The sequence below is a fragment of the Scomber scombrus genome, chromosome 16 (genome assembly GCF_963691925.1).
Source record: "Scomber scombrus chromosome 16, fScoSco1.1, whole genome shotgun sequence".
In the NCBI taxonomy this organism is placed as follows: Eukaryota; Metazoa; Chordata; class Actinopteri; order Scombriformes; family Scombridae; genus Scomber; species Scomber scombrus.
The window spans coordinates 26184592-26210641 of record NC_084985.1 but is presented as its reverse complement, the minus strand read 5'-3'; the positions used below and the strand labels follow the sequence as shown (position 1 = coordinate 26210641).

The 26050-nt window shown below is 40.8% G+C and overlaps 2 protein-coding genes across 2 annotated transcripts in view; both read right to left on the bottom strand.

Moving 5' to 3' along the window:
• Nucleotides 1-26050, bottom strand: part of septin7a (septin 7a) — a 461874-nt gene that overhangs the window by 204218 nt on the left and 231606 nt on the right. The gene's annotated exons all lie outside the window — the stretch shown is intronic.
• The window catches only part of LOC133995962 (retinoic acid receptor beta-like), a 121590-nt gene that overhangs the window by 27360 nt on the left and 68180 nt on the right, over nucleotides 1-26050 (bottom strand). The window contains exon 3 of the mRNA XM_062435471.1: nucleotides 15311-15452. Coding sequence (XP_062291455.1) covers nucleotides 15311-15452 — 142 coding nt within the window. The remainder of the gene's footprint in view (nucleotides 1-15310; nucleotides 15453-26050) is intronic.

Sequence of the window (26050 nt, the reverse complement as noted above, 5' to 3'; positions counted from 1 at the left end):
CTGTAACTTGAGACCTTACATAAGGACAAAAAGTTTTGGAGCTACAGTCTTGCTCTGTCAGCTCAACCAGACTCTGTCAGCTTACTGCCGATAGCAAAGTCTCATAAAAGGAGAGAACAACAGTGACTGCAGAAACTCAAGGCTTCACAAATGGATTGTGTGATGTGGGCAGACGTTCTAAATTAATTTCCTAGATCAGTTTCCCCTGAAGAGTTAGACTGGTGTTAAGGGCAAAATGAATATGGGTGTTGATACAACATTACCTCAGCGTTCCCAGTTCTATACCATTCAGGAGGCTTTATTAATTTTTGTAACCTTTATTTATATTGGGTGATCCAATGAGAGCAGCTGTGGTGGTCTATGCAACATCTGCATGGGTGCTCTGTTTACATAGGACAATATAATAACAGGCAAAAATCCGTGTTTCCCGTTTCTCTCCAATGTCAAATATCAAAATGAAAACTAAAAATGTAGTTATTGAATCAGAAACCCATAAACAATGTGAATGATACATACGTTGATAATAACAAATTATAATGACACTGGACTTTTTGTTTTCAAGTCTAACTAAATATTCAGAAATGTGGCCAACAATTCTGAATAATTAATGTACTAACCATTAAAATGTTAAGTTTCATTGCTATGGGAACTGTGACTGAAAACAATAATACATGAAGCATTTTTGAGCTCTGTGTAGTGTGTGCAGAGCTCACTGTCAGGCTGAATATAGCCCTAACAAAGTGGACCAACCACAGAGTTAGGACAGCCTCTATGTGGCCTCAGAGAGCATTCAAGTCTACACAAACACTACTGCTCACAAAACCTAAACATACCCCGTGGAGTTTCTGACCTCTAGTAGCAACGTTGTTAACTTAAAGGGGGCGTATTACGTTTTTTTCTGGTTTGCTGTCATTTATATACTGTTATGTTGTTGGATATATATGCTGAACATGGTCAAAGTTCCAAAACCTGGAGGCTAACGTATGTGAAAATGCTCAACGCAAGTCAAAAACCAGGGCTTCAACCAGCTCTGAACATTTAGTTTGCAATATTTTTTTCTACATTACAGACGAGATGACATCATTATACACGCCCATAAATAGCCAGCCATAGCCTTGCTAATGTTGCTAAGGTCTTTCCATGTGTTGTTTGCATTGTTAAAGCATCATAGACAATCCTGTGCTATGCCTAGCAATATTTTTTTATGTGCAATACATACATACTACTTTCTACATAAGTGCAACACAAGCAGCATCTGACTGTATACGTATGTACTCAGTGCTGTGTATGTATGTTTCAACTGTGTGTGCGTGTGTGTGTGTGTGTGTGTGTGATTTTAACCTAAATTTAAATTCTACTCTTTTAAGTCTCTTTCCTATTTGAGCACCACTCAGGCAGTGCAGCAGAAATTTCGTTGTATATGTGTGCAATGACAATAAACTATTCTATTCTATTGTCTACTTCCAGATTTTGGTTCAAACATGAACGGATGTGTTTGAGAAGTTAATATTTCAACTTGTTTAAAGAATGAAAAAAAAGCAGTGAAATCCCGCTACTATAGTTTGATTCATGGTTTGTTAAAGTGGCCTCCAAAGCCAGTGGTGTTATGTTATGTTGATATTAAAAATATAGTGTTCACCCTTGTGCGAGTACACTGTCCTGCCAATGGTTTCACACTATTCCACACATTTACAGTTGCTGGTGTTGACATGCAAAAAAAAAAAAAAAAAAAAAAAGAAAAGAAAAAAAGAGCAATGCACCCACTTAGCCAAGGAGGAAGGAGACTGTGAGTTGATGTAAACAATGTTGGTTTCAAATTCTTCCAAAAATCAGCTCTGCAAATGCTTAACAGGAAAGTAAACAGCCTCAAGGATACACACACTGTATCCCAGTGGGAAACAAAAACTGTACAGCACACCTTTAATATTGGTGTAAGCACATAGTATTAATTGAAGGCAACCTACACGAGTATAGTTTTTCTTAATTGACCTAGATCCTCTCTTATATTGATTATGTAGAGTAAGAGGACACTGAACATGACCCCGGTGGTAATTACACCCTTGTATTGAATATTACACTACAGGTAAATGTAGAAGTGCTTTAAAAAAAATCCAAGATAAACAGCTGTAGGAACCCCTGAGGAGACTTGTCCCACTGAACAAAGCGGAAAAGTGCTACAACAAAGCCCAGTTTGTTGTGCTTGTTGTGTGTAAAGCGCACCCTGAGAGACCCGAGTCCACGGAGTCCTTTGCTTCATTAGGTGCACATCTTTGAAGTCTGTCACAGCAGGAGGCTCCAAACAAAAACCAACCAGGTTTATTACTCAACACACAGCGTGATCACCCCCCGACATCACAAGTCTCTGATCAGCTGCGTGGTGCCTTTTAAAATAATAAGTAGAGGAGCTGGAGAGAAAGAGCCAGGCCCATTGTCAGCACTGAGACACCCAGGGGACCTTCCTTGGCTGATTATATAGCAGTCACATCCTCTGCCCTAGTTTACAGTAAAAAAAAAACCTTTATATTCAGGCACTAAAGCCAGGGTTGGAAACCTTTAAAGCAGATCTACAAATAGAGAGAAATATATATATATTTATTTATGAGGGGTTTTGTAAACAGTGGCCTACTTAAAGAAGAGAAAACATGCTGAAGCTTATGAAACCTTGCCTCAGCTCTTGTTTCAGTGTTATTATCATATTGTGAAAGGTGAAAAGGTAGTGTGTATCAGAGCTGTGGACCAGTGTTTGCAAAGGGACACAGAGACAAGTACATTCATATAGTAACTGTGACATTCTATGTACGTAGGGTGCAGGGAACACAACATATAGGATAGAATGTTATGTTTGTGGCCCTGGAGCTGAAGGTTGAGGTTTATTCTCATATAGAATAGGGTTAAGTGACAAAGATAAGTTTGAATATAAGGAGACATGCTGTACTGTTGGTTTTATGGTAGGAGTGGTAAGAGAAAAATAATGATTTTATGGTATTTCATTTTATTTGTACGGTGCTTTAAAAAACAGAGCAGTAAGAAAGACACAACATAGCATCGTAATGCAAACATGTGAGTTCCAATGTACTTGGTTTATATTAATTTTATTCTAATAGAATTGTTTTCTTATCCAAAACTAACATTTTACTGAGATTTTATATTTGCTGCCATTTTTAGACTAATCATGAGTGATATAATCTCCATCAGTTGTTTACAATGTACCACACTAAGGCCCTACTGTCAAAACTAAATCATTTATTATTAATATAATGTAACAATTACTTGTTTCAGCAGTCAATTAGAAACTTACTGTAAACAAAAGAATCATGTAGTGACCCTTTAGTAACTGCAGTGTGCACTCTTCATATTAGATGATATTCAAGTTCACAATAAAACAAAAACTAAATGAAAACAGCCTAATGTCCATAAACATCCCTGAATAATGAAGTGTGTTAACTGTCTTAACATTGTCCTAACTGTATTTTAACAGTAGCATCTCTGGTGCTACAAATACTCCTATAACGCTAGTTATTGCTTTACTGCAGACATCCCAACTCTCCCGCATATAGATAGCGGCTTCCTGACGCCCGCAAATTATATACAATCTCCCTGAATCTGCAGCGAGCGAGCAACAGTGTGCGCTAGAGAGTATCTGCACGTGTGTTTGTGTGACTATCAATGCAGCGCGTGTGCCTGAAATTTCTCTGAAGCTTTCTCCCCACTGATGCAGCATTCAACATGTGTCTATGGTGTAACTGATTCAAGGCTGTAGTCATAACACTTCGAAAAGCAAGAATCTATGACCTCAGCTGTTATCTCCATTTCAACTGTCCATCATGCTCTCCAGCTTTGACGCTCACTCTGTTGATTACATTATCATGTGCCATGTTGTTTTTGAGGTTAACCGCTTTCAATAGGAGCATCAGCGCCACCAACTGTTGACTTTGGACACGTGGCTATAGTCTCTTTTAAAAGTATCGGACTAAAAGCTGAGCATTAGTTCAAAGAGGCTTTAAAAAGGCTTTTTTTTTTTTACTATTGGGGAGGGTCGCAGAGCTTTTAATATCCATGGGGAGAGCGTTCCAGAGTGGGGGCAGTGTTGTAGAAGTCCCTGACCCCTCCTCCCCCTGGAGTTTGTAGTTTGGAGAGGGAAAAGATGTTAGAATCAACTGAGTGGAGGTTTGGTGAAGGGGTGTGATGATGGAGGAGTTCAGTGAGGTAGGACGGAGGCCTTTGTAAGTGATGAGGAGGATTTCGAATTGGAGCACGTAAAGGTCATGCAGAGGTGTCTGGGATGAACTTTATAAGGTGATAATATATCAGTGTTGTGTTTATAGCTTCTCAATAACATCATGCCACAATGAGAAGCTCTGATGGATAAAGATGGTCGTGTCTATATCATACTCATACTCAGTCTACCTGCCTAATAACTGGTAGCTATTTTTAGCTCTATGCAATCTATATTCTCTCTCTCTATGGAATTTCCTGTGTGATTAGGGTTAAACCTGCAAATCTCCATATAGTGTGTTTTATATGTCAGTGTTGGACGTCACACTCACCAGCATCAAAGTTCATGGAAGCAGACTGTTGATGGTCAGAGGGTTTACCATGTTGACCGATCGCAGGGCTTATCCCTATAATCAGGCATTAACCCCCAGATGGAGGCCTCAAATATCTCATCTGTTTTATCAACAACGCTTTAAATCTCTAAACTGGTCTCTCCTGATTAAAAAGGTACACTTGAACCGTGTTGACATGATTCAGTAAAAAAAAAAAAAAAAAAAAAAAAAAAGTCCAGATGTTGTTTAGTTTGACCGATGGGACATATTGCGTCACATATTAGCTCTGCTTCCACATCATTGGACCGTCTCAATACATCAAAGAGAAAGAGGAGTCAATCTGATTTTCTGTTTCAAAGAGTAAGACTGAATGTTTTGGTCAGCCGCTGCCTCGCGCTGATTACTGTCACTGCTGAGAGGCAGCTGTAAAGTGCTGACATTAATCACTCTATACATTTTGACCTACATGTTTGACCTATATGTCCATTACATGGCGGTGTGTATATGAAGGAGATCTACCGCTACATCAGCTATTATAATACAGAGAGGAAAGCAAACTCTGACACTGACAGTATGAATTACGTCACTAGAACAGAAGATATGAAACAAAAGGAGAGACTTAACATCACTTTTTAATGGTGTTTACTGCTTCACACCTGGCAACGGTAATCTTCAAAGATGTAAAAGGAAACCAATGATGGGAGAATTGATCCTAACCTTGTCTATCATCAGGGTTTATAGTGTCAGTGTGGGGGCAGTAAAGGGGGGGGTTTGACTGACAGAGGAGAGAAAGCCTAGAGAACAGCAGATAGTACAGTAATGATTCACAACATCTCTCCAGTGTACAAGACTAAATAAATATGGGCCCAATGCCAGCCTTTTGTTAAAATCAGATGTGGATGAATGTTGATGTGTTTCGAACAAGGATTCAAGAGAGAATATGAAAGAAATGAAGGAAAAACTGTTTTTAAAAAAAAGTCTTAAGTGGATGAATCAGATGACATTTAAAGCTGGTACAAGGAGTTTTTGAGTGGTTATGAAACAGTCTCATGATGCCTCTATATGACCCACAAAAGCAAACAAGAACATCAGCGATAAGGTTATATCTATACAGTTACTGGAAGTTATTCTAAATGCCTGGCAAAAGAACCTGTGTTTACATTGCATGTAGCGTTGTAGCAGTACAAAGATGTTTATAGGACAAGAGAAGGACATTTCTCTACATTTGATAATGTTAATGTTTAAAAAAAAAAAAAAAAAAAAAAGGAGCAATTTGAGGTTAAGTATCTTTCCCAAAGACACATTGACATGTGGACTGGAGGAGATGGGAATCAAACTGCCGGCCTTCCAATTGGTGGATGACTGCTCTACCTCCTGAACCACAGCTGCCCCAACAACAGCACATTTAGAGGACTCTACCTACCTATACCTAAAAAAAAATTAATGGCAGCGTGTTTTGGCTTGAAATTAGAGCCCGACCGATATGGAATTTTTGAAACCGATACCATTACCGATTTTAGAGTGGAAAGATTCACAGATAACCAGTATTTTTGTGAAAATATTGAAATTTGAAAATATGAAACGATTGACGTTTTTCTATCGTCACAAGATATAAATCATCATCATATTTCACAGCCCTGTGATTAAGTAGAGTATAACACCAAATTAAAGTAAAAATCGTGTCAACAAAATATGATTAGAATTAAATATTTCAATTGGAATTATTTATTTATTTTATTCCTATCCGTTTTAGGGAATAACTTACAATGCCAAACTGATATGAGTCAAATGAGGCAACATTCTCCACATGTTAGTCCCCTTAATTAAGTTCATCTTACATTAATGTAAATAGACACAGTGTGTGTGTGACACATCTGGAATTGCATATTGTAAAATGTGCTTCTGAGGTTTGATTCCACTGATGCATCTCCCTAATTCTGTCAATCTAGCTTTTCTTCCACTATCCACCATACTGACACTTACTCATCAAACACACTAACATATCTGTCCTCACTATTATGCTCAAAATGGTGCAGTGAAAATGCATCTTTCTGTTTAGAAAAGAACACTAGCTGTAAAGTGTAGTCTAAGACCCAATCTTCCAATGCTGTGGCTAATTCTGTAAAAAATGCTGCCGTCCGTGGTTAGTGCTCTCGCTGAGAGAGGACATGCCGCCATGATGGTGAGCGAAATCAGCCGGTCCATGATCCTCACTCTATCAAACAACACAAAAAAACACACACAAAAACACACTGCTCAATGGAAGAGGGGGATGGTATAGAAGAATGGTATGGAAAGGGGGATGGTCCACAATCTGTTCTCATGTGTGTGTCTGTCATTTGTCACAGTGGGGTGACAAACTGTGTCTGGCGAGGAGGGGGGGAGGTTGCTGTCCACACAGAGTCCGGCGAGCCACAAGATGTGATTTAGGAAGACAGCGACGTGGCAAGTGCACCCCACCCCACCCACCTACCCACCCAGGGCAATCAATTACCACTGCACTCCAAGCAAATTACTGCGAGCACGAGCAGATACATCCAAATGATGCATCGGACAAGAGGCCATGAAAATATATGGCTTTTTAATACCCACAAAAAGAGCAGAGGGAACTCATCCAGCTCTCAACAGAATGCCTGTGATCAGTGCTCCTGACTACCATATTTTTACTGCTTTATAAGAGTATTTTTGGCTCCTTAAACACTATAATCTACTATATAATATACTATGATTTTTATGGAACAACAGCACTGTGTTAAAAAGAAAATACAAATCTACAGCCATGCTAACAGTTCTGTGAAACACACCCGTGTTTTGACCTAACGCCAAAGTGACAATGCCAACATGCTGATGTTTAACAGGTATAATGTTTACCATGTTGACCATCTTAATTTAGCGTGTTAGCAGGCTAATGGGTGTTAATTAGCATCTTATACCACGTTGCTGTCTTCCTAGCAGTACAACTGTAATAAAGTATACCCGAGGCTGATAGGAATAAAGATTGGACCGACCAAAGATTAAAATGTTGACCTGATGATGGTGCTAGATGAAAACTTGTTGGTGGTTAATCCTGTGGGAGACTTGGATGTCTGTACCAAAATTAAAATCAATGGCAATACATCCAATAGTTGACCTATCGTTTCAGTCAAAACCACAAACATAAGCCTCATGGTGGTGCTAGAGGCAAAATATTGAGTTGAGGGATTACCAATATCAGCAGGATTCATCCTCTGGTGATCATTAATGTCTGTACCAAATGTCATGGCAATCCATCTGATTGTTGTTGAAATATTTAAGTCTGATCCAAAGTACTGATCTGACAGACCAACACTAACATCACCAGAACTGCTCTGTTCGTGTGACTACAAAGGGCAAGGCAAAGTGTCGGTGGGTGGTATTCAAGTTAGAATTTCTGTCCTTACACTAATTTACTCATCATTTCAGTGCCACTTTGAATGTATAAATATTAATATGATGATGCTTGGTGTAAGGGTTATAGCTGTATCTGTTTTCAAAAATTCCCAGTCCAATCTGAGTACAGACACATTACTAACAGAGGCAAAGAACCTCTTTCCAGCTTCACTGGTGGAAACAATATGTCACGAGGACTAACTCTATTGAAGTGGTGGTCTTTGAAATGGGCTCTATAACATGAAAACATTTGAGCACCTCTGAGCAAACCATCTGATTTCAATCCAAACATAAAATCTGAAAAATGGTGTGTTAGGCATTTACTAGGACTGTGTTGAGTGCATGAAAACCTCCACCGAGCCATACTGTCAGGCTTTGAGCGAGCTGTGTGAATGAGCAAACACAAAGTGTTTCTGAAGTGCTCTCCAGAGTGTTAGACCAAGGGATGAAGGGTCATTGAGTGGAGTTCAGACACGCTGTTAAATACACCCTTCACAGCCAGGCCTACTGTCACACTCCCGTCCCTTGGTTTCGCAAGACACTCATCTCCCGCTCCTTTAGTCAATGAGCAATATCCCTCCCTCTCTCTTTTGTCCCCCTCTTTATTTCTTTTTTCACTACTGCCTCGAGTCCCCCGGTATAGCCTGGTATTTTTTTTTCTCTGCTCTGCTGCTTTAGTGGGGTGGTGTGAGGCTTGGTGGCAGCAGGCGTGGACGGTGGCCGTTGTGAAAAGCCGCCGGCCAGCCATCTGTGGGCTGCCAAGCTCTGCACAGTGTCTCGGCAAGCAAACAGATGCAGCGGTAAATAAACACAATCTATCTGGAGCCCACATAGTACAGCCTCGGCCGCTTGCCACACCACTTAACATGGCAGCTCCCTAACAGTAACCAGGTGGGTGTCGAGGAATGATGATATTTCTTTGCTGCTGTCAGGGAACTGAGTTTAAGCTAATGGTCCTGATGGGGGCAGGGGTGGGGTGGGGGTGGGGAGAAGGGGTTGTCAGAACTAGCACTGGGAGAATATGACCTTGGAGGGGGAGGTGGATTAGGGTAGTAAATAAACAACCACTTTAAGATATGATAAGATAAACAAGCGCCATTAAAACTGAACAAGACCAGGAATTAGCAGCTATGAGGCTTTACTTAAGCACAGTGGTTCTTTGCCAGGTAATGTTTACTGCATCAACCATCTTCGTTTAATTAACTTGTGTTAGCATGCTAATATTTGTTAATTAGCCTAAACACAATAAAGCTGATGGGAATTTCATTCATTGACCATGGGTATGTGTACTAAATTTCTTTCTGAAATCCATCCTATAGTTGTTGAGACATTTCATTAAAACCAAAAATGTCATGGTGACATTGTAGGAAAGGCCAGGGAATCAACAAAGTAAGATGGCCTCATTGTCTGAGGTTCATGAATATCTTTACAAAATTTGATGGTAATCCCTCCAATAGTTGAGAAATTTCAGCCTCAGAGCAAAGTGGTGAACAGACAGGCCAACAATGCCTGCAGGCTACAAGCATGCATGTGTTCAGGAACAACTCTTTATATCACTGCTGGTGCCAATGGCAAAATGTGGTGACAGCTTTCTTCAGAAGGCTCTACGCCAATTTTGGTTTTCCACAATATAATCCACAGTGGTTTCATGAGCGCAGAGCCAGCTCAGAGCCTGGTACAGCAGCTGCTGTGACAAGTGGAAGGATTGGCTGACATTCTCCATTGAGAGAGTACTGAGATGCAAGCCATGGACCTCAGGCAGTGCAGGATGGCTTTCAACTGGCTGTCCAACAGTATCACCAGAAAGACATTTTTTTTTTATTGGATGAGTCTGCTGACCCAGGGATTACATTCAACGACCATCTCTTTTATTGTCCAATACCAATGTTTTCCGGGAAAAAAAACCCCCAAAAAATCTGCAATATCTGCACGTGGAACTTGGTACGATCAAGGTCATGGAAAGATCTTGGTTATGGCTATGGTTAGGTATTGTGACGGAACAAAACTCCTACATGGAAGTTGGATGCGCAACAAAGGCAACCTACACCTTAGCCTCCACACTCTTTCTTTCCACTACTCTACATAGAAAGCACAATACGTCCTGCAATTAGCCCTGAACATTGGAACGAAACGAAAATATGCAGTTTGGTCCAATATGAACATAATTCTTCGGGGTGCCGGGTCACTATCATAGGAGGACACCGATAAGCTGTATGCTAGGAAGAGGGTCTCCCCTGGGCTCAGGAGAAAGAAGGGTCAATCTCACTCGTTTTCCCACTATGCATGGTTCCGTGATAGCTTTATAGAGTCCTTTAAGAATGTCTACACTCTCCATCATCGCCTGTAGGGTGATGGGAGTGTTTGTCATCTTGGAGGAATCCTAGGTCAAACAGCTAGTACAGTAAGGCCCGGTGCTCCAGGGTCTGCACAAGGAGAGAAAGGTCCTATGATGGAGTTAGCCACTGGTCCATCTCCTTTGAACCCCTATACTACCCTGCTACCCCCTATAACTACTATATATTCATTGTCTTCAGAGGTTAAAGACACACAACGAACACCTTAAAGACAAGGCCCTGTCCACTTTACTGACAGGACAAACACTTATTATTTGACGATCAGATCAGGCTCAAAAATGTTGGATTGTTTCTTTAAAAAAAAATCCTGATCAAGCTTTTGTAAATTCTTTAACATGAAAATAGATATTGATATCAGAAGCTTAACTACAATAACTTTTGCCTCCAAAAACTCTTCTTTCCTTTGTGTTATTCACATGATTTCACTTAATATTTGAGGCCTATGTAACTGAACAGAAACACACACACAAACACTCCACTAATAACAGGAACACAGTACATCCTCTTCCTCCTCCACCTCCTCTTCGTCTGCAGATTCACCAGATTAATTATGGATCACATCAGTACTCATGACGTTATGAGACTCATGATCGCTCACCACTGAAAAATACAAAGACGCAACTTGTCTAATGACGCATTCAATCACATACCTCCTGGTGCAGCGTAGACACACTCATAGACACAAATCACATACACACACACAAAACAATCCTCCCTTTGTGTTCTACCCTAAGCAGAAGTTCAGCTATCTCCAGAGGCACATGATAGCACGAGTCTAGTGTCCAAAAGCAGATGTTCCCTTCCATCATCTGACTCTGGCCTCAGACTGTGCTCTCAACACCCTGCTTTTATTATGAAATAATTACCACTGACAAGCTTTCAGGTGATACAGCCTGTGGCGGCCATAATGCATGTCTCCAAGCTTTGAGATAGTGAAATCTGATGACAGTTAGTAGTGTTTCTATATATACAGCTAGGACTCATGGGAACTATTATAATCAATACTTCCTGATTATGTGGTTAGATAATGAATTGACTGCAGTCAGTCAGAGAGTAGCTGCACATTTTAAAGCAGCATGAAGGCGTTAAAGTCTTTAATCCTTTTGGTTTGCCAGTGTTCTAAATTTAAAGTAGCATTCATTTATTTATTTGGCCACTTGGGTCAGTTGGCCAGTTATACAACATCAATATATTATCACCTTAGAAAGCTGTTTAAAAAATTAAGCAGATACAGAACACTAGCATTAAGTTGTGGGTCTTTATACCAAAACAATGAGCCGAAAGATTAGTAAAATACTCAGTAGGAGTGACACTGTCGGGGGGGGGGGTAGCCCTGCAACAGTGGTTTATAAAAATGTGTTCAAACTGATGTTCTGAGGCTACATAAAAAGCCAACAGAAATACTTGAGTGAGTGTTGATAATGTGAATTAGCTCTGGGTAGCCTGATTTAAGGTGGAGTACCCATGCAAAACCCACGGGTAAATAATGTTTCAACTTCAGTGTCAATTTTGGGCTTGAACCTGGATGACAAGAATGAGTAGATTAGAAGAAAAATAACTCAAAGAACCAGAGTTGCAGGTGAGTTTTGAGAGTCTGAGCTGTCATACAAGACTGCTGTACTGTACAGTTGGTTCATTGAAAGCTCTTAATTAAACTAAAACTGGTCAAGTTGGCCTGAATAACTCACTTACTGCTTGATTTCAGCACCTCTAAAGGATGGAAATGTCAGTTAGTCTGTCTAATACTTTGATCCAGAACGAGACTGTCATGGACTCATGGTTGTTGGTCCCTTTGTGTTTTGTTCTTTTGGGTCTCTGTGTTCACTCTGTGTGTCGGTTTGATTCCAGTTCTCCTTTATGGTTATTGAGCCTGTTAAATTTTCTGTCACAGTCTGGATCTGGGTCCCTTGGTTGCTATTCTCTTCCATTCCACCAGGGATCTCAGCCTTTTCTCTATGTTATGTTAAAAGTGTACTGTTTTTGAGAAAGCTGATTTGAGTTGTTTCTGTGGAAGACTATCTGGCGTGATTGGGTTGCATTTTTGGTCTGTCTGTTTTTATTTCGGTCTGTGCTCACACAGCTTACTCAGTCTAGGTTAGGAAGGATTGTTTTTTTGGGGGGTTTGCTTTTCTGTTTTGCTCATGTATCCCCAGCCTGCCTTTCCCCCTACACCTGCCCTGCATCTAGCCTCATTAGCCCTGGCCTGCTCTGTGTTTTCCCCACACCTGCCCTGTATCAGCCTTGTTAGCCTTGCTCTGCTCCCAATGTCTTCCCCAGCCAACCAGCTCCTTGCCTGTTCCCCTGTCCGGTGACCTATTGCCCATCTCCTCGATAGTTCAGTTAGTATCTAAGTCCAGTTTTCAGTTGAGTCTTTGTTGAGTCATTGGCTCAGTTTGACTAGTTCTTGTGCCACAGTTTCTTAAAGAAACTAATAGATCTAGTCCTGCCATTTCATGCTTTGTGGTCCACCTGCTCTGTTCTCCTTTTGACAAATATCTCGACAACTACTGACCAGATTACCATGATAAGTAAAGTGGAATTTCCCAAATTGCGATTTTTGGATTATAGCCAAAATAACCTAATTTTGGACACACATTTACTTGATCATACACATCTCTTTCTAGCATGGTTGGACAATTAGCTTTAACAAGTGAATCTCAAACATAGTATTGGCCATGGTTGCTAAACAATTTGTGACAGACCCTTTAGTCCCTGTAGGGAACAATGTCCAGTCAGCATGGACTAAAAAACATAGTAAGAGTTGCTCCTAGTGACGAAATTGTAAGAAAAATCTATGTTGAGAATCCGGGGCGAAGGAAACCACCCCATCACTTCCATCCATGAATATAGGAAAGAGAATAGTCCCCTTTCTCATCAGTGGCCCTGTAGGGGGGTTTAGCCTGAGGATATCAAGACATCATCTTTTCCATGACTCCTCTGCTGAGGTGTGAAACAGCATAAGAGAAAGGAATGGTACCCCCCACCCCCCCCACCCCCTCCACCCTCAGGCTAATGGAGCATGAAGTGGACCTGAGCTATAAATGCTGATGCAATCAAAGGATGCCAATAACCTGTGAAATGCAAACTGTTCCTATGGATGACAATAGAGCAGGGGGGGGGGGGGGACATGAAGGCCTCGACAGCAACAATTCACTCGGTTTCCTAAATACAGAGTGTCTGAAGAGTGTGGTAGCAGAGGGAACCCTAACATATTTTATTGCGGGTTCAGATTGTGCATCCTTGTTTGTTTACTCAGTCATCAATTAATCTGTTCATTATGATCTCAGATCCAACTGGGTTGATGTTTGATAGAAAAAAAAAAAATGATGCAACTGCCCCTCGCTAGATGTAACACTGTTCAGAACAGAGGGCATGCATAAGACAGAATGACTGTATGAGTAAGATGAGCAGCGCTACTGTAACCATCGCTCCACTGCAACAGATGAGTGATCATTGCTGCATCACACTCATATCAATAAAGCCATTACATCATTCAGTTCAGCTGCTGACCGCATGAGATCTTATCTGACAGACACAATGCTGTTCACTCATATTAATGGATAGTTTTTCACATCTTCAACTCCTCGGTGAACTGTGCCGCAGGCCATGTGGTTGTCTCATATTCTACAATACGCAAACACTGAAAATTCACTGAGAGATCACAGCTTATTTTCAGTACTTTAAGAAACAGTTAGTTGAATGTATTGGTGTATATTTTTAGTGTTAGAAACAACTGAAAATCATATTAAAAACTTACCTCTTGATGCACTTTAAAAACCTCTACAGAATTATTATTGCTTTAAACAGCTCTGTTTTATAATCATTTGCAATTGCAGTTCATTTGCATTTAAAACCCAATACTCTCCTCACAGTCTACCACTGGAAACACCTTTTATTTTGCAATTTGTACTGTAAACAATATGGAATACTGTCTTCAAGCAGCAAGAAATATAACACTGTCTGAATGCCTGGGGACATACAATCTGAGTGAAAATACGCTTTCTTCACGGCAGACATTTAGACTTGTTCTAGTAGGAAAAGCACAGGCGTTACTAATAATTCAAGTGTCCCAGTAAGCCGTGACAGCGTGACAGTGAGCCAGCATGCACAAAGCCAGGACCCTGAAACTGAAGCAGATAAATGGAATTCAGCCATCGTTCGTTTTATTGTTTGCACCTGTGCTTTTCCTACTTTCTTAACATGTTGGAAAAGGTTTAAACTGATGTGCTCTTCTGAAGGTCCAACACTCCCCTGACCCACCTCACAGGTGTTTCCACATATGTGTGATTAGGCTTTTTCTCAGGACTATTTATATGCAGGCTGTGCTTGACTGACATCTCCCTGAGTCTCCTGTTCCTTTCCTTATGTTCCCTATGTTAGGGTGGGACGCTATTTTATATTATTGCATGATTGTGGTGGCCTTCCAGTATAGCTTGACTTCAACCTGAGCAGAGCAGAGTTTGGGGTAAAGCTACAGCTGTGAAATGCACACAGTGAATTAGATCAGTGACATAAATGTGAGACATCACTGACAGAGCTGGAGTTTTGATTCCTTGTACTCCACACTGTACAGCACCCAGTAGAGCTGCAATGATTGGTTGATTCATCAGTTAGTCAATTCACAGAATATGAATCTACTACTAGAACTATATTGATGATTGATTAATCGTTTTGAGTCTTTTTTTTTTTCCTTCTTTTTTTTCTTTTTACAAAAATGCTACAATTATCTGGTTCAAGCTTCTCAACTGTGAAAATGTTCTGGTTTCTTCAGTCTTCTATGACAGGAAACTATTTTAGGATGCATCTTGGGGTTTAGGAATCGGTGATCAAAACAACTGATCAAGATTTTTTCTTAAAAAAATCACAAATTCCCCAACATTTCTACAGTTGTCAGGGTGGAAAAAAGACACACCAAACCCCTTTCTTTGTAACTGTAGATCATATGTAAACGACAGTCATTTCAGATCATCACACTGTGTAAAACTGAGGGGTGAAACTCACACTCTTTGGACATTCCCACCGAGAAGCACCTCTGCAGCCGGCAGTACTGACAGCGGTTTCTCGTCACCTTGTTGATAATGCAGTTCTTGTCCCGGTGACACGTGTACACCATGTTCTTCTGGATGCTTCGGCGGAAAAAACCCTGAGGAGACAGACAAGACACAGACGGGGGGGGGGGGGGGGGGGGTGGGGGGTGGGGGGAGGAAAGGGGAAGACCCTCACGTTAACCTCATTTGGCTTCTAATCTTGTGTAGCAGCCTGTTTTCTAAAACATCCACATAGCTCCAGTGAAACTCTGCCACCACTGGATATAATGCAGCGACAGTCACTGTAACAATGAAGTAGATGTTTTTGTCTTTTCGCTGCCATTAAGGCTGAAAAGAAAAGCGAGTCGCTGCATCCCTGTTGGGAGCTCTGTGGAGCTTCAAATGCTGGATTTAAACAGAGAAACAGTACAAGTGGGAACAGAGAGTGAAGAACCTCAGGGTATCAAACAGTGAAGCTGCTGCTGCATTATGGGAGAATAACTGAGGACTTTGGTTTAGCTGTAGGCTGGGAACATCATGTCTGAACTTGACAAGGTGACATTGAGCTTCTGTGGAAGACCAAAGCCACTTTTCTGTCAAAAGAATACTTTGATTGTACTTCTGTGGTTCACTACTGGAGTCACGGATCTTAATTGGGCTCATTCAGTGGTTCAGTGTTAACAGACTGATAAGTAACTAAGTAGCAAAAGCATGTAGCTCCATCAACATTTGCGACAATGGGAGAGCTCTGCTGACAGAGGAATAGATGCTGTTTTGGACACTGAGCCCAAATGACAATAAAAACTAAAATATGCTAAATGTAATGTAGATAAGATTTTCAACACTAGCTCAAAACATTTCACAGAAGATAAAAAAAATACATGTGAAATACCCTTAATAGATAAAATAAAAGCATTACTTTACAGGCCCTACACTCATACTAAATATGCTCAACTCCTTAACATGCTGTGTTGATGGACTACCAACTGAGCAATTCCTTCATGGTCTCCCAGGACCCTCATAGGCTGCAAAATTAGATTACTTGCAGCTTAGTTTGGTAAAAAGTAAAATATAAGTTCCATTTGTCAAACCTGTCTTAAAACAGTACTTCCATGCCCATCTGCAAATATACATTTAAAGCATTACTGATCATCCTAGCTCTGCAAAAATGACATCAAACCAAATATGAGGATTAGTAGATTGTTATTGTTCAAAGTTACAGATCGACAAGGAAACACTGTTAATATATAGCCAGAAAGCCATTTAATAGTCTGACACAAACTGCTGAAGCCTCATATTAGCTTTAGCTGAGGTTTGGAATGAATTTCTGCAGAGAACAGAGACAGTGGATTTTTCCAACAGCTCTGGGAACCACCAGAGGGTTAATCCAGCCTTGGTTGACGGATACTATTCTTTCCACAATGCAAAGCACAGAGGGGGTTACTCATGACATGAAGAAAAGACAGTACTATATCCTTGGAAATACACATTCTCCTTGCTATTTGTGATGTTTTTTAGATCTGACATTGCCATGAATTAGACACAGTACACCAGTGATACAATACGCCAGCTATGTAGTACTTTTTTTTAAAACTTCCTACAGCATATTCTGGATTGTGATCAGCTCAAGAGGACCTTGCTCATTATAACATGAATTCAACAGTATGTTTTTACAGCAGAGAACAAACTTCTAGGACTAGTCTAGTAGCTTGTTATCTATCAAAACACTAAGAGACTTTACGAGTGTCCTCCAACTTAACCTCAGGAGGTTATTTCAAGCTTATATATAATACCTTTTAATCAGTGTGATGCCTTCCATTTAGAAACACCATCAAAAATCTCCACAAGGCCGGTACAGTATGCACACATTTTTTTAATCCTATCTGTAGCTGTTACGCTTGTGATACGCCACAAATGACCCTTCTGAAACACTAGAGCCCTCTCCATCTAAACCCACATTTAGACACTCTCATGTGCACTGGGCTGCCCGCCTTGATGGAAAGTGGTAATGAAGGCGATGTGGATCCTCCGTGAGAGTAAACAGAAACAGACACTGAGCCCGGGCTCGGCTACGTTTGTCGCTGAGTGGCGTGACAGAAAGCAGAGGAGCAGTTTTTCCCCTCTTGATATTAATTTGCCGCTGCTGGGGTCTTTTGCAATGATCGTCCATCATCCCGGCCCTTTTGCACATGTTTGTAGGCGTTTGCGCCTGAGGAGCTGCGTTGAGTATAAGGAGGGGAGTTAAAATTCCATTTACCATAGCCTCCTGTGACTGATGGGACCTTGCCTTTTCATTAGTGGAGCAGGATGCATGATGGGTAACAGATTAGATCACAGGACTGAAACGGCTGACTGTGTAGCCCATCTCGCCTCACCCTCGAGCATCCGTCAACCAACGGACTGCCCCCTCTCTAGTGCAGATACTAGACAAAAGCGGCCAATCATGTCTCAGCCTTTGTGACACGTGGCCGGTCCGAGGTCACCTCTCCTCAATTGGTATTATTCACTGTCTTAATAGAGGCCCTTATCCAGGCTGATTTAAACCAAGTGAGTTCTTAGACATTACCTGTGAGGTCTGATGAATGACCATGGAAGTGGCCTGCCTCACCATCAGCTGCCATATGACTGTGTTCAGGTTGGGTGCAGAACCCAAGGCTACTCAGGTACTTATGTCATTCAAAGCTGAGAGCATGTAGGTCACTTAGCCTTGGAAATCTGTGTGTGTGTGTGTGTGATAAGTGCTGCACAGTGAGGTGGAGGTGATGGTGGGAGCTGGAGGGGCTGCAGTATGTGTGTTGTGCAGTTATTGCACGCTGTTTTCCCCAAGACAGATTTGCATTTTGTGGACTTCAGCTATTTGGGGAAGGTTTGTTGACAGTTCAAGGCCTGAGCTGCGATACCTCTCATTTAAACTTTGCTCATCCACGGTATGGATAAATTACATTGAATATATATATATATATATTTAATGTAGTATATATATAATATACTGATGGGTAAAGGAAACATTTTCCAGAGGGTTTCTTTTATGCCCTATGCAGCAGTGAGCTAGTGTATTAGTTCAACTTGTCTTTGACATGAAAGGTCGATAACTGAACAGAATTCAACTAGAACCTGGCCTAATTAGGCCACCTTTAAAAAAAAAGGTGACTCATTTTTACTGGATCTAAGAAAAAGTTCCAATGAGAACTCCTGACAGCTGGGCCTCTGGATAATAAAAAGTAACAGGGTTCCTGCTGCTACTGAATTTTTTAAATGTTTATTTTCAATTCTGTGAGCACCCCTACACAATTCAGATGGACAGCTCCAAACCTAGACATGTAAGTCCGTAACTATCTGCACCAGTATAAGTAAGTGACTAAATATGTTCTTTGTTTCTTCTGTAATTTGGGTCATGTGACCCTGTGATTCGAAGTACTTACTAATAAATAACTAATTAAATGGGGGTTTTCTGTTTTGTTGTCTTTTTACTACTATTGTCCTTTTATTGCTTGTGTACTTATTTATTGTTCTTTATTCTTTCAATGGATGCTCATTCTATTTTTGGCTATCCACTTGCTGCTGCAATAATGTTAATTATATCTTATCTTACTGCAAGACAAAAGCAACTCTTTGAGCCCATAAAAATGACATTTTGGAGTGAAAAACAATAGTAATAATATAATACATGGAATAAAGAGTGTGTTTATCTGCTGTAATGTGAGCTCTAAATGTTAGCATTTAACTAGCCTATTATTTACAGTAGTAACATAGCGTTACATGTGTGGTGGCTATGATGCTAGAATCAGAGATAAGTATAAGTATAACAGCGCTGTAGCTAACTGTAGCTAGCTACACTAACTAAGATAATGCTAACGGGGAGAAAAATGCCTCATTTTGAAAATCTGGAAAAAGGGTGTCTTATGTTAATACTGCTCAGTATGACTGTACATAGCTACATACAGACATGGTCCACGCTGCAAACATGATATCATGCTAAAAACCAATGCTAACGTGACCTTGTTTGGCTGCTCAGCTCCCGTATTTATCTATATTTTCAAGCACTGTGTTTTAACTTTCAACGTTACAAGAGAAAAGGTTTTTGAAATGAGGACTACCTATACAACTGGCAAAGTACTACCTTGCGCAATAATACAGCAGGGTTACGCTCTGATAGCATTCAGGACTAGCTCCCACACAGTGTAGAAATACTTTATAGTGGAAGTTGTGAATAGCGTTTTCTCATAGAATAACCTATAACCCACAAGCTAACGTAATTTAGTTAGTTAATGCATTCTTGGCTTTTCAGTAACATATTGTTGGTAGTAACCTAGTTAGCTTGACATGGTAAGGATAGCGGCTTACGTTGGATAACAGATAAAACACACTGGTTTGTCCTTTTCTTACATTTTTGCTGTTGTGTTCTTGGCTTTTAAAGGGGTATTACGAGGCACCACCCTCATACCTTTTCTACTTTTTCTCATGTTGGAGCTTCATGTTCAGGATGTGGAGAAATTCAAGTAATCACAAGCCTCCCAACTCTATAGTAACAGTCGCTAAGCTATGATTGGACAATAGCTATTTGAGGGAAGGGTTAGTGAACGGCCAATTCCATCTTGACCCTCATTACTCCCAATGTGTCCTGAGTTTTTAACCTGTGACTTTCTTGTCACAAGACATGCCCCCTTGGTATACTACATAGAGTTGTATGGCTGTAATTGTGTGTATGGTTATTATGTGTGTGTGTGTGTGTGTGGAAGAGGCTGTTTGTGCGGCATTGTGTACCTCCAGTGGTTTCCCAGCAGCAGTAGTGAACAGATGCCACGACTCGGAGCACTTCATCTCTACAAGCCTCGAGGGAAACACCATCAGTGTCTGAGATGACACTGAGACACACACAATCATCACAGCTGCTTTTTTGCCTCTTTTCCCCCTTTCCCGCCCCGGTTTTTTCCCCACTTTTTCACTCAGCAGCATTTTCTCTTCCCCCCTTTCGTCTGTCTCCTTTGCTTTTCCTCCTCTCTTTTCATTCCTCTCCTGCACAGGACGTGCAAGTGTTGACCTGAGACTGCAGACTGCTCTGATATTTGCCTCTGCTTGTCCTGTGGGTTTTACTCATTTGAAGTCTATAAATGTGCAACCAAAGGACACCCTTGAGCTGAGTGTTGTACAAAGGTGTTTACCTAGGTAGAGTGCAGCGGGGGGTAGGGGGGGGGCTGCTGCTGGGCTAAATAAGTGTTTCAGCTGTGGGAGGATGAATCACCTCACAAGGATGCAGAGGAGCAAGCTGCTAAACTCAATTTGCCCACCTACAGAATCAGCATCAGTACAGAATACAAGTGTTTTGAGCCAGTTTCATCAAGGTAATCTTAATATTTTATTTTATTTTTCTTCTTCTTAAATCTCCTGTATGGCTTTGGTGCCACTTGACTTCTTTAGAATATCATGTGAATACACTACTCGCCTTTCAATCTGTCCTTGTCTAGGTAGGAATGTAAAATCGGATCACTAACCACAGGACAGTAAAATTCTCTATAAAAACAAAGGACAAACCAAAGTAATGTGATATCAAAGAGAAGATAACTTTCAAATTTTCTTTCTTCAAGAAAATGTCTTCCTTGGTCATGGTTCTGCAGCTAATATAAATCTTTCAGACCAAAACTCAGTGTTCATCATATACATCAAGGTGGGGATAGTAATGCAACCATAAGACAATGTAGGTGTTGTTCAACGGGGACTAAATGAACTCAACTAGCTTATTACCTTATGTCACTCCAAGTATCTCCCAATCAAACTTTGATTCATGTCACAATAAGATTTTAATGTGATTACAGTTCTGTAGTAATAGTTCTGAATCAGGACCCTCAGTGTTTGGGCTAATTAGCTCTTGAGACACTATATCTATAATATCTATAAATAGATATCTATCTATATCTATGAATCTATCAGCAACAAGAGTAGTCTGTAAGTAGTCCGAGTAGTATTGACCAATCACATTCTAGTTGCATGCAGGTAAACAGTGGAGAGCAAAAGAGGTTGAACGCACTGACCGAAATGCAATCTAGGAACCAATGGGTTATTGTCTGCTGTCGATGTAGCTTTTTATGAGCTTTCTTTTTTTTGAAAAATCTGCATTCATATTCATATATGTGTTTATAGAGATTCGCCCAAATGTTGTCTGGACCGCCTCAAGTTGCTAATCAGACCGTAAACAAAGACCAGCGTACAGAGAAGGAAGTCTTGGCCCGGATACCTATTACCTAGATATCTGCTGGCTACACCAGAAGCCCCGAAATACTGGCCGCTGCCCCCAGAGGCTAAATCATCATCAGACAGATGGCTGATGGGTTCTGAGATTGATGAGGTACAGAATGATTGTGTCAAATGCTTTTTAATGAACATTTCATGTATTATGCAGCTCAGATCATTTCTAGGTTGTGAACAACCACCAAAAAACCCTGTGTTTTTGCTTTCTCAGCTAACAAGAGGTGATAGACTTTATTTTAGCCTTTGTGTTGGATTCTCTTAGAATTCTTTCTGAAAAAGTGATTGTGTCTTTGTTTATCGTGGTGGTTGTTTGACAACTACAGAGCTCCTCATACCAGAACTCTCTGTGTGCTTATTGTGTAGATAAGGCCATGTTAAGATGTAATGTCAGGGTATCAGGGGACACGAGCCCAGCCACCTGGGAGATGAGGCCACTTCTCCCTGGACTGATAAACTGCACCTTAACAGAGATCATTATCCAACATCTTGTTATCTTAATGGGCCAGGGATAGGATGTCAGAGCAACGGCCCGCCATCTTAGGGCTTCTCATTTACAGATTAAAAAACGAAAGTGCCGTCCATTAATTATTTAGCTACAATCCAACCCCTTGTCCACCTGGCCTCCTCTACTTTCCCCTCTCTCTCTCTCTCTCTCTCTCTCTCTCTCTCTCTCTCTCTCTGTTCCTGCCATCAACTGGCTGTCCGGCTTGCTCGCCTCGCTCGGCTCTTTGGACTCGGCCGCAGCGCTTTGTGTTGCCTGAGCATTCAGCACAGCCGAGGGAAGAGAGGCAGAGTGGCGGATTAGCTTTCGCTCTTAATCATGTCGACATCTTATCACTGCCATGGAAAGTGGAGAGGACACTGGAGACCCTGGGGGGTTCCAGAAAAAATGAGGAAGAGAGGTAGAGTGGAGAGTAGGAAGGGGGGGGGGGGGGGGGGGGGGGGTGATATTTATCCAGTTTATCCAGTCCAAGCTATTACTTACACCTGCAGTTCACTGGAAAGACACAGCGGAGTTCAGGGAGGAGGCCGGGCAAGCCAAGCAAGAGGGAGAACAACCAGTAAACCAAGTTTCCTAAAATGTTGCCTTCCCATTTTACAAAATGAAGCCTGAACATATTATTGATTGCTGTCAATGAAAACTGATTTTATGTAAAATATATGCTATAAAAGACTGAAAAAGAAAGACATCACTCTAAAATAACAAAAAAAAGATTTGTAGAGTGTACAACAGGAAGAGTTTAAGTTACTGGAACACAGTAATTATGTACAAAAATGTTCCTCTTCAAAATATGTTCAAGTGCCTTCTATTCCGTCTCTTAATACAGTATTATTGAGCTTTGTAAAGCACTCTTTATGTTGGGTAACGTATCTCCATAGGTAAAAACATAAGGTTTAATTCAACTTACAATGTAATATCATGTTTTCTCCTTCATCAATAAGACAAAATTATTATATGAATATTTTTATTGTATATAGTTTTGATTTCATATAAGCAGTTTGAGTTTTAAGATCTTACATGTAGAATTTGAATTTTGTAGGTATGGTGCTCACACTGGTTGTATCAAAAAAAGATTCAAAAAAGATATTTGTAACTTTAGACAATTTAGACAGCAAGAATTCTTTCCTTTTTTGTATCATTTTTCTAACACCAAAATTACTAAATGTCAGAGATGCTATTAGCACATTTGCAATGTGTGGTTACCACTTGAAGCTAAAGCTGTTGTCAAACTGCAAAGGGAAAGACCTTTATTGGTACGTTCCATTTGTACTCGAAAGTCGGAATTTCACAGTTCCCAGTCAGAAATTCTAACTGGAAAGCCCCCTGAAGTCACCAGCCCCAACCTCAAAATCCAAGAGGGCAGCCCCGTTTATTAGCAGTGTGAAAGTTGTAGTAACATCCTGTTTATTAGCACTTTTGTCTTATTTGTGTCTCATTAAATCAGTGGTACACACAGCACAGTCCAACTTCTATCTGTGGAAATGTTACTACGCTGTTTTTTTATTAGCAAAATACAGCAAAATGTGTTTTTATCAACTGGTATTGCTATCAATAGTTAACCTGCCTAGAACTGGTTTTCCGACTTCTTGAACTGGAAAGCCTTCACTTTCAACATCCGAGGTAAATGGAATGCAGCACAACATTAAAGAAATAGCAATGTAAGTTTTACCTAACAGTGGCCATTTTAGCCAAATCAAAGTGCTATGAATTTCCCCAAATTTTGGTTAGCCAGGTGGTTCAAAGACACCTTCAACCTAGAATAAAATAGAATAGATCTTTATTGTCGTTGCAAGTATACAATGAAACTTCGTTTGAGAAGTCCAATTGCAGCATACAAAAATAAAATAAGATATAAAGTATACACATAACATTAATACACACACACACATCTCAGCCATACCCATGACCACATACACATTCATACCCTTAAAACCTGACTGAGAGTATGCGTAATGGGACCACAAACAGGTCTCTTAATGTGGTGTGGTATGGTAGAGAATAGAAAAAGTCAGCAAACATTAGCAACCATAAGCCTTCGGTCATACCAGACCTAGGCAGGTTGTAGTGTCAAACCTCCTGAGTATACTCAATTGAGCAAAGGATGTATTGCTTATGAATACAACTTTTATATAACAGCAGTTGTCAAGCTTTTCTCAGACCTGAAAGTCAACAGTTTTGAGATAAAATGTTTTAAAAAACCCAGTTTTATCCGGCGTGCCTCACATAACCCTTTCACAGGGAACACATCAAGGACTGGGAATCTGTGCCATCTGGGTTTTGTAGAAGCTAAAAGTTGACATTTGGGAAAACACGAAACGGGAACAGCGGTGATGTTGTGGTTCACCCGCTGTATCAACTGAAAATACAGAACAACCGGATCAAAAAAAAGGACCTGGACTTCACAAAGACCTGCATTGTGACCGTGGCAAATGTGAAACCTCGACAGATAAGGCACAAACAGAGTCAACAGCTACAGCAGTGAAAACAAGACACAGCTCTCTCAGACCCCCACTCTTCTATTCTGTTCCCCCTCTACACACCAACCCCCCCTCCACCCTCCTGAAACCCAGTCAGTGCTTATCTGTACATCCGAGCACCTGAAGTGCACAGATGGACCAAGAGATACAGTAGAGATTGAAAGGTGAATAAGGGGAAAAGTAGAAGGGAGAGCGCAAAAAAAAAAAGAGGAAGGGAACAAGAGGAGGAAGAAAAAGGAGAGATAGCTAGTGAGAGAGGCCTGAACAGAGGAGTTGTGTGACTCACCCAACCTGCTCTGAATAGCTGCAGAGACAGAGAACCGGAGACCGAGCGAGAGGCATGAAAAGACAACGGAGGAGAGAATGAAGAGGTTTCAGATCACCCAGTCCTCCACAGACGCCCCACTGTGGCCCTATTCTTCGGGTTGCCTCTCACCATTCAACGCTCATCTTTCGGCCCCGGACCTGGCGTGGGCCCCCGGAGCGATCAGAAGCCATGTTTAAAAGCTCTCTCTCTCACTCTGCGATGGGAGGCCGACATTCTGCTCACTTACACATTAACACACACCACACACATGCAGACCTGCTGCTGACCTGTCCTAGTAGATAGGCCTGCTCACAGTAACAATGTGTGAGGAACCAAACTTTGTTGGAGGATTAGGTTTGCAATACGATTAAGGAACAGTTTTGATCATTCTGACAGCATTTACTCAGCATCGAGTCAGTCAGAACTTTATATACCTCCAAATTCATAGAGAGTGAGCTTGATAGCTACGTGTTTTTTCCAGCAATGCGTTTACACATCCAGCTTTACGAACTTTAGCATTTATTTGGAATCATGTTTCAAGCCATCTGACAAATGTATATACAACAAACAATCTCCTTTTAGCTCTGGCTGGGTCTCCACCAACTATTGAGAAAAATATCTGGCTATTTAGCTTCTAAAGTGCTGGGTAGGTAGTGTGCATCAGGTTTATGTAATCTTTTTTGCTGAGTTTGAGAGCGACTGGAGTAAACCAAAAATAGTCAAGTTGTGGGCAGTAAAACCAAAAAACAGCTGAAAGATGCTAAAATGGCCTTTATAGCAAATATAGTGTACATATAATAAACCCTTTCGGATTACATGTAGTCCTTGACCAATTGTTAATATACAGCTATAGATTAGTCAGCTTTAAGGTGGAATTGCCACAATCATCATTATGGATTTGCTTTTGGTGCATAGTAAATCTTTTATGTAGATGCTAAATACCACAACCAGCTACAAAACAACTTCACAGAACCGACACTTGAACATAAAGAACTGGTATTATATTAGCGAAGTCATAACATTACAGTGGTACCACCACTGCCCTGAGTGAATTTGCATCTACCAATCGAGAGTGGAACTAGTCAATACATCACCAAGCTTCAAGCACACCTATTTTGTGAGGACATGGGAATGAATCTTGCTTTGACACTTCCTGGTAAAACCGGCTACACTTAAACAGAT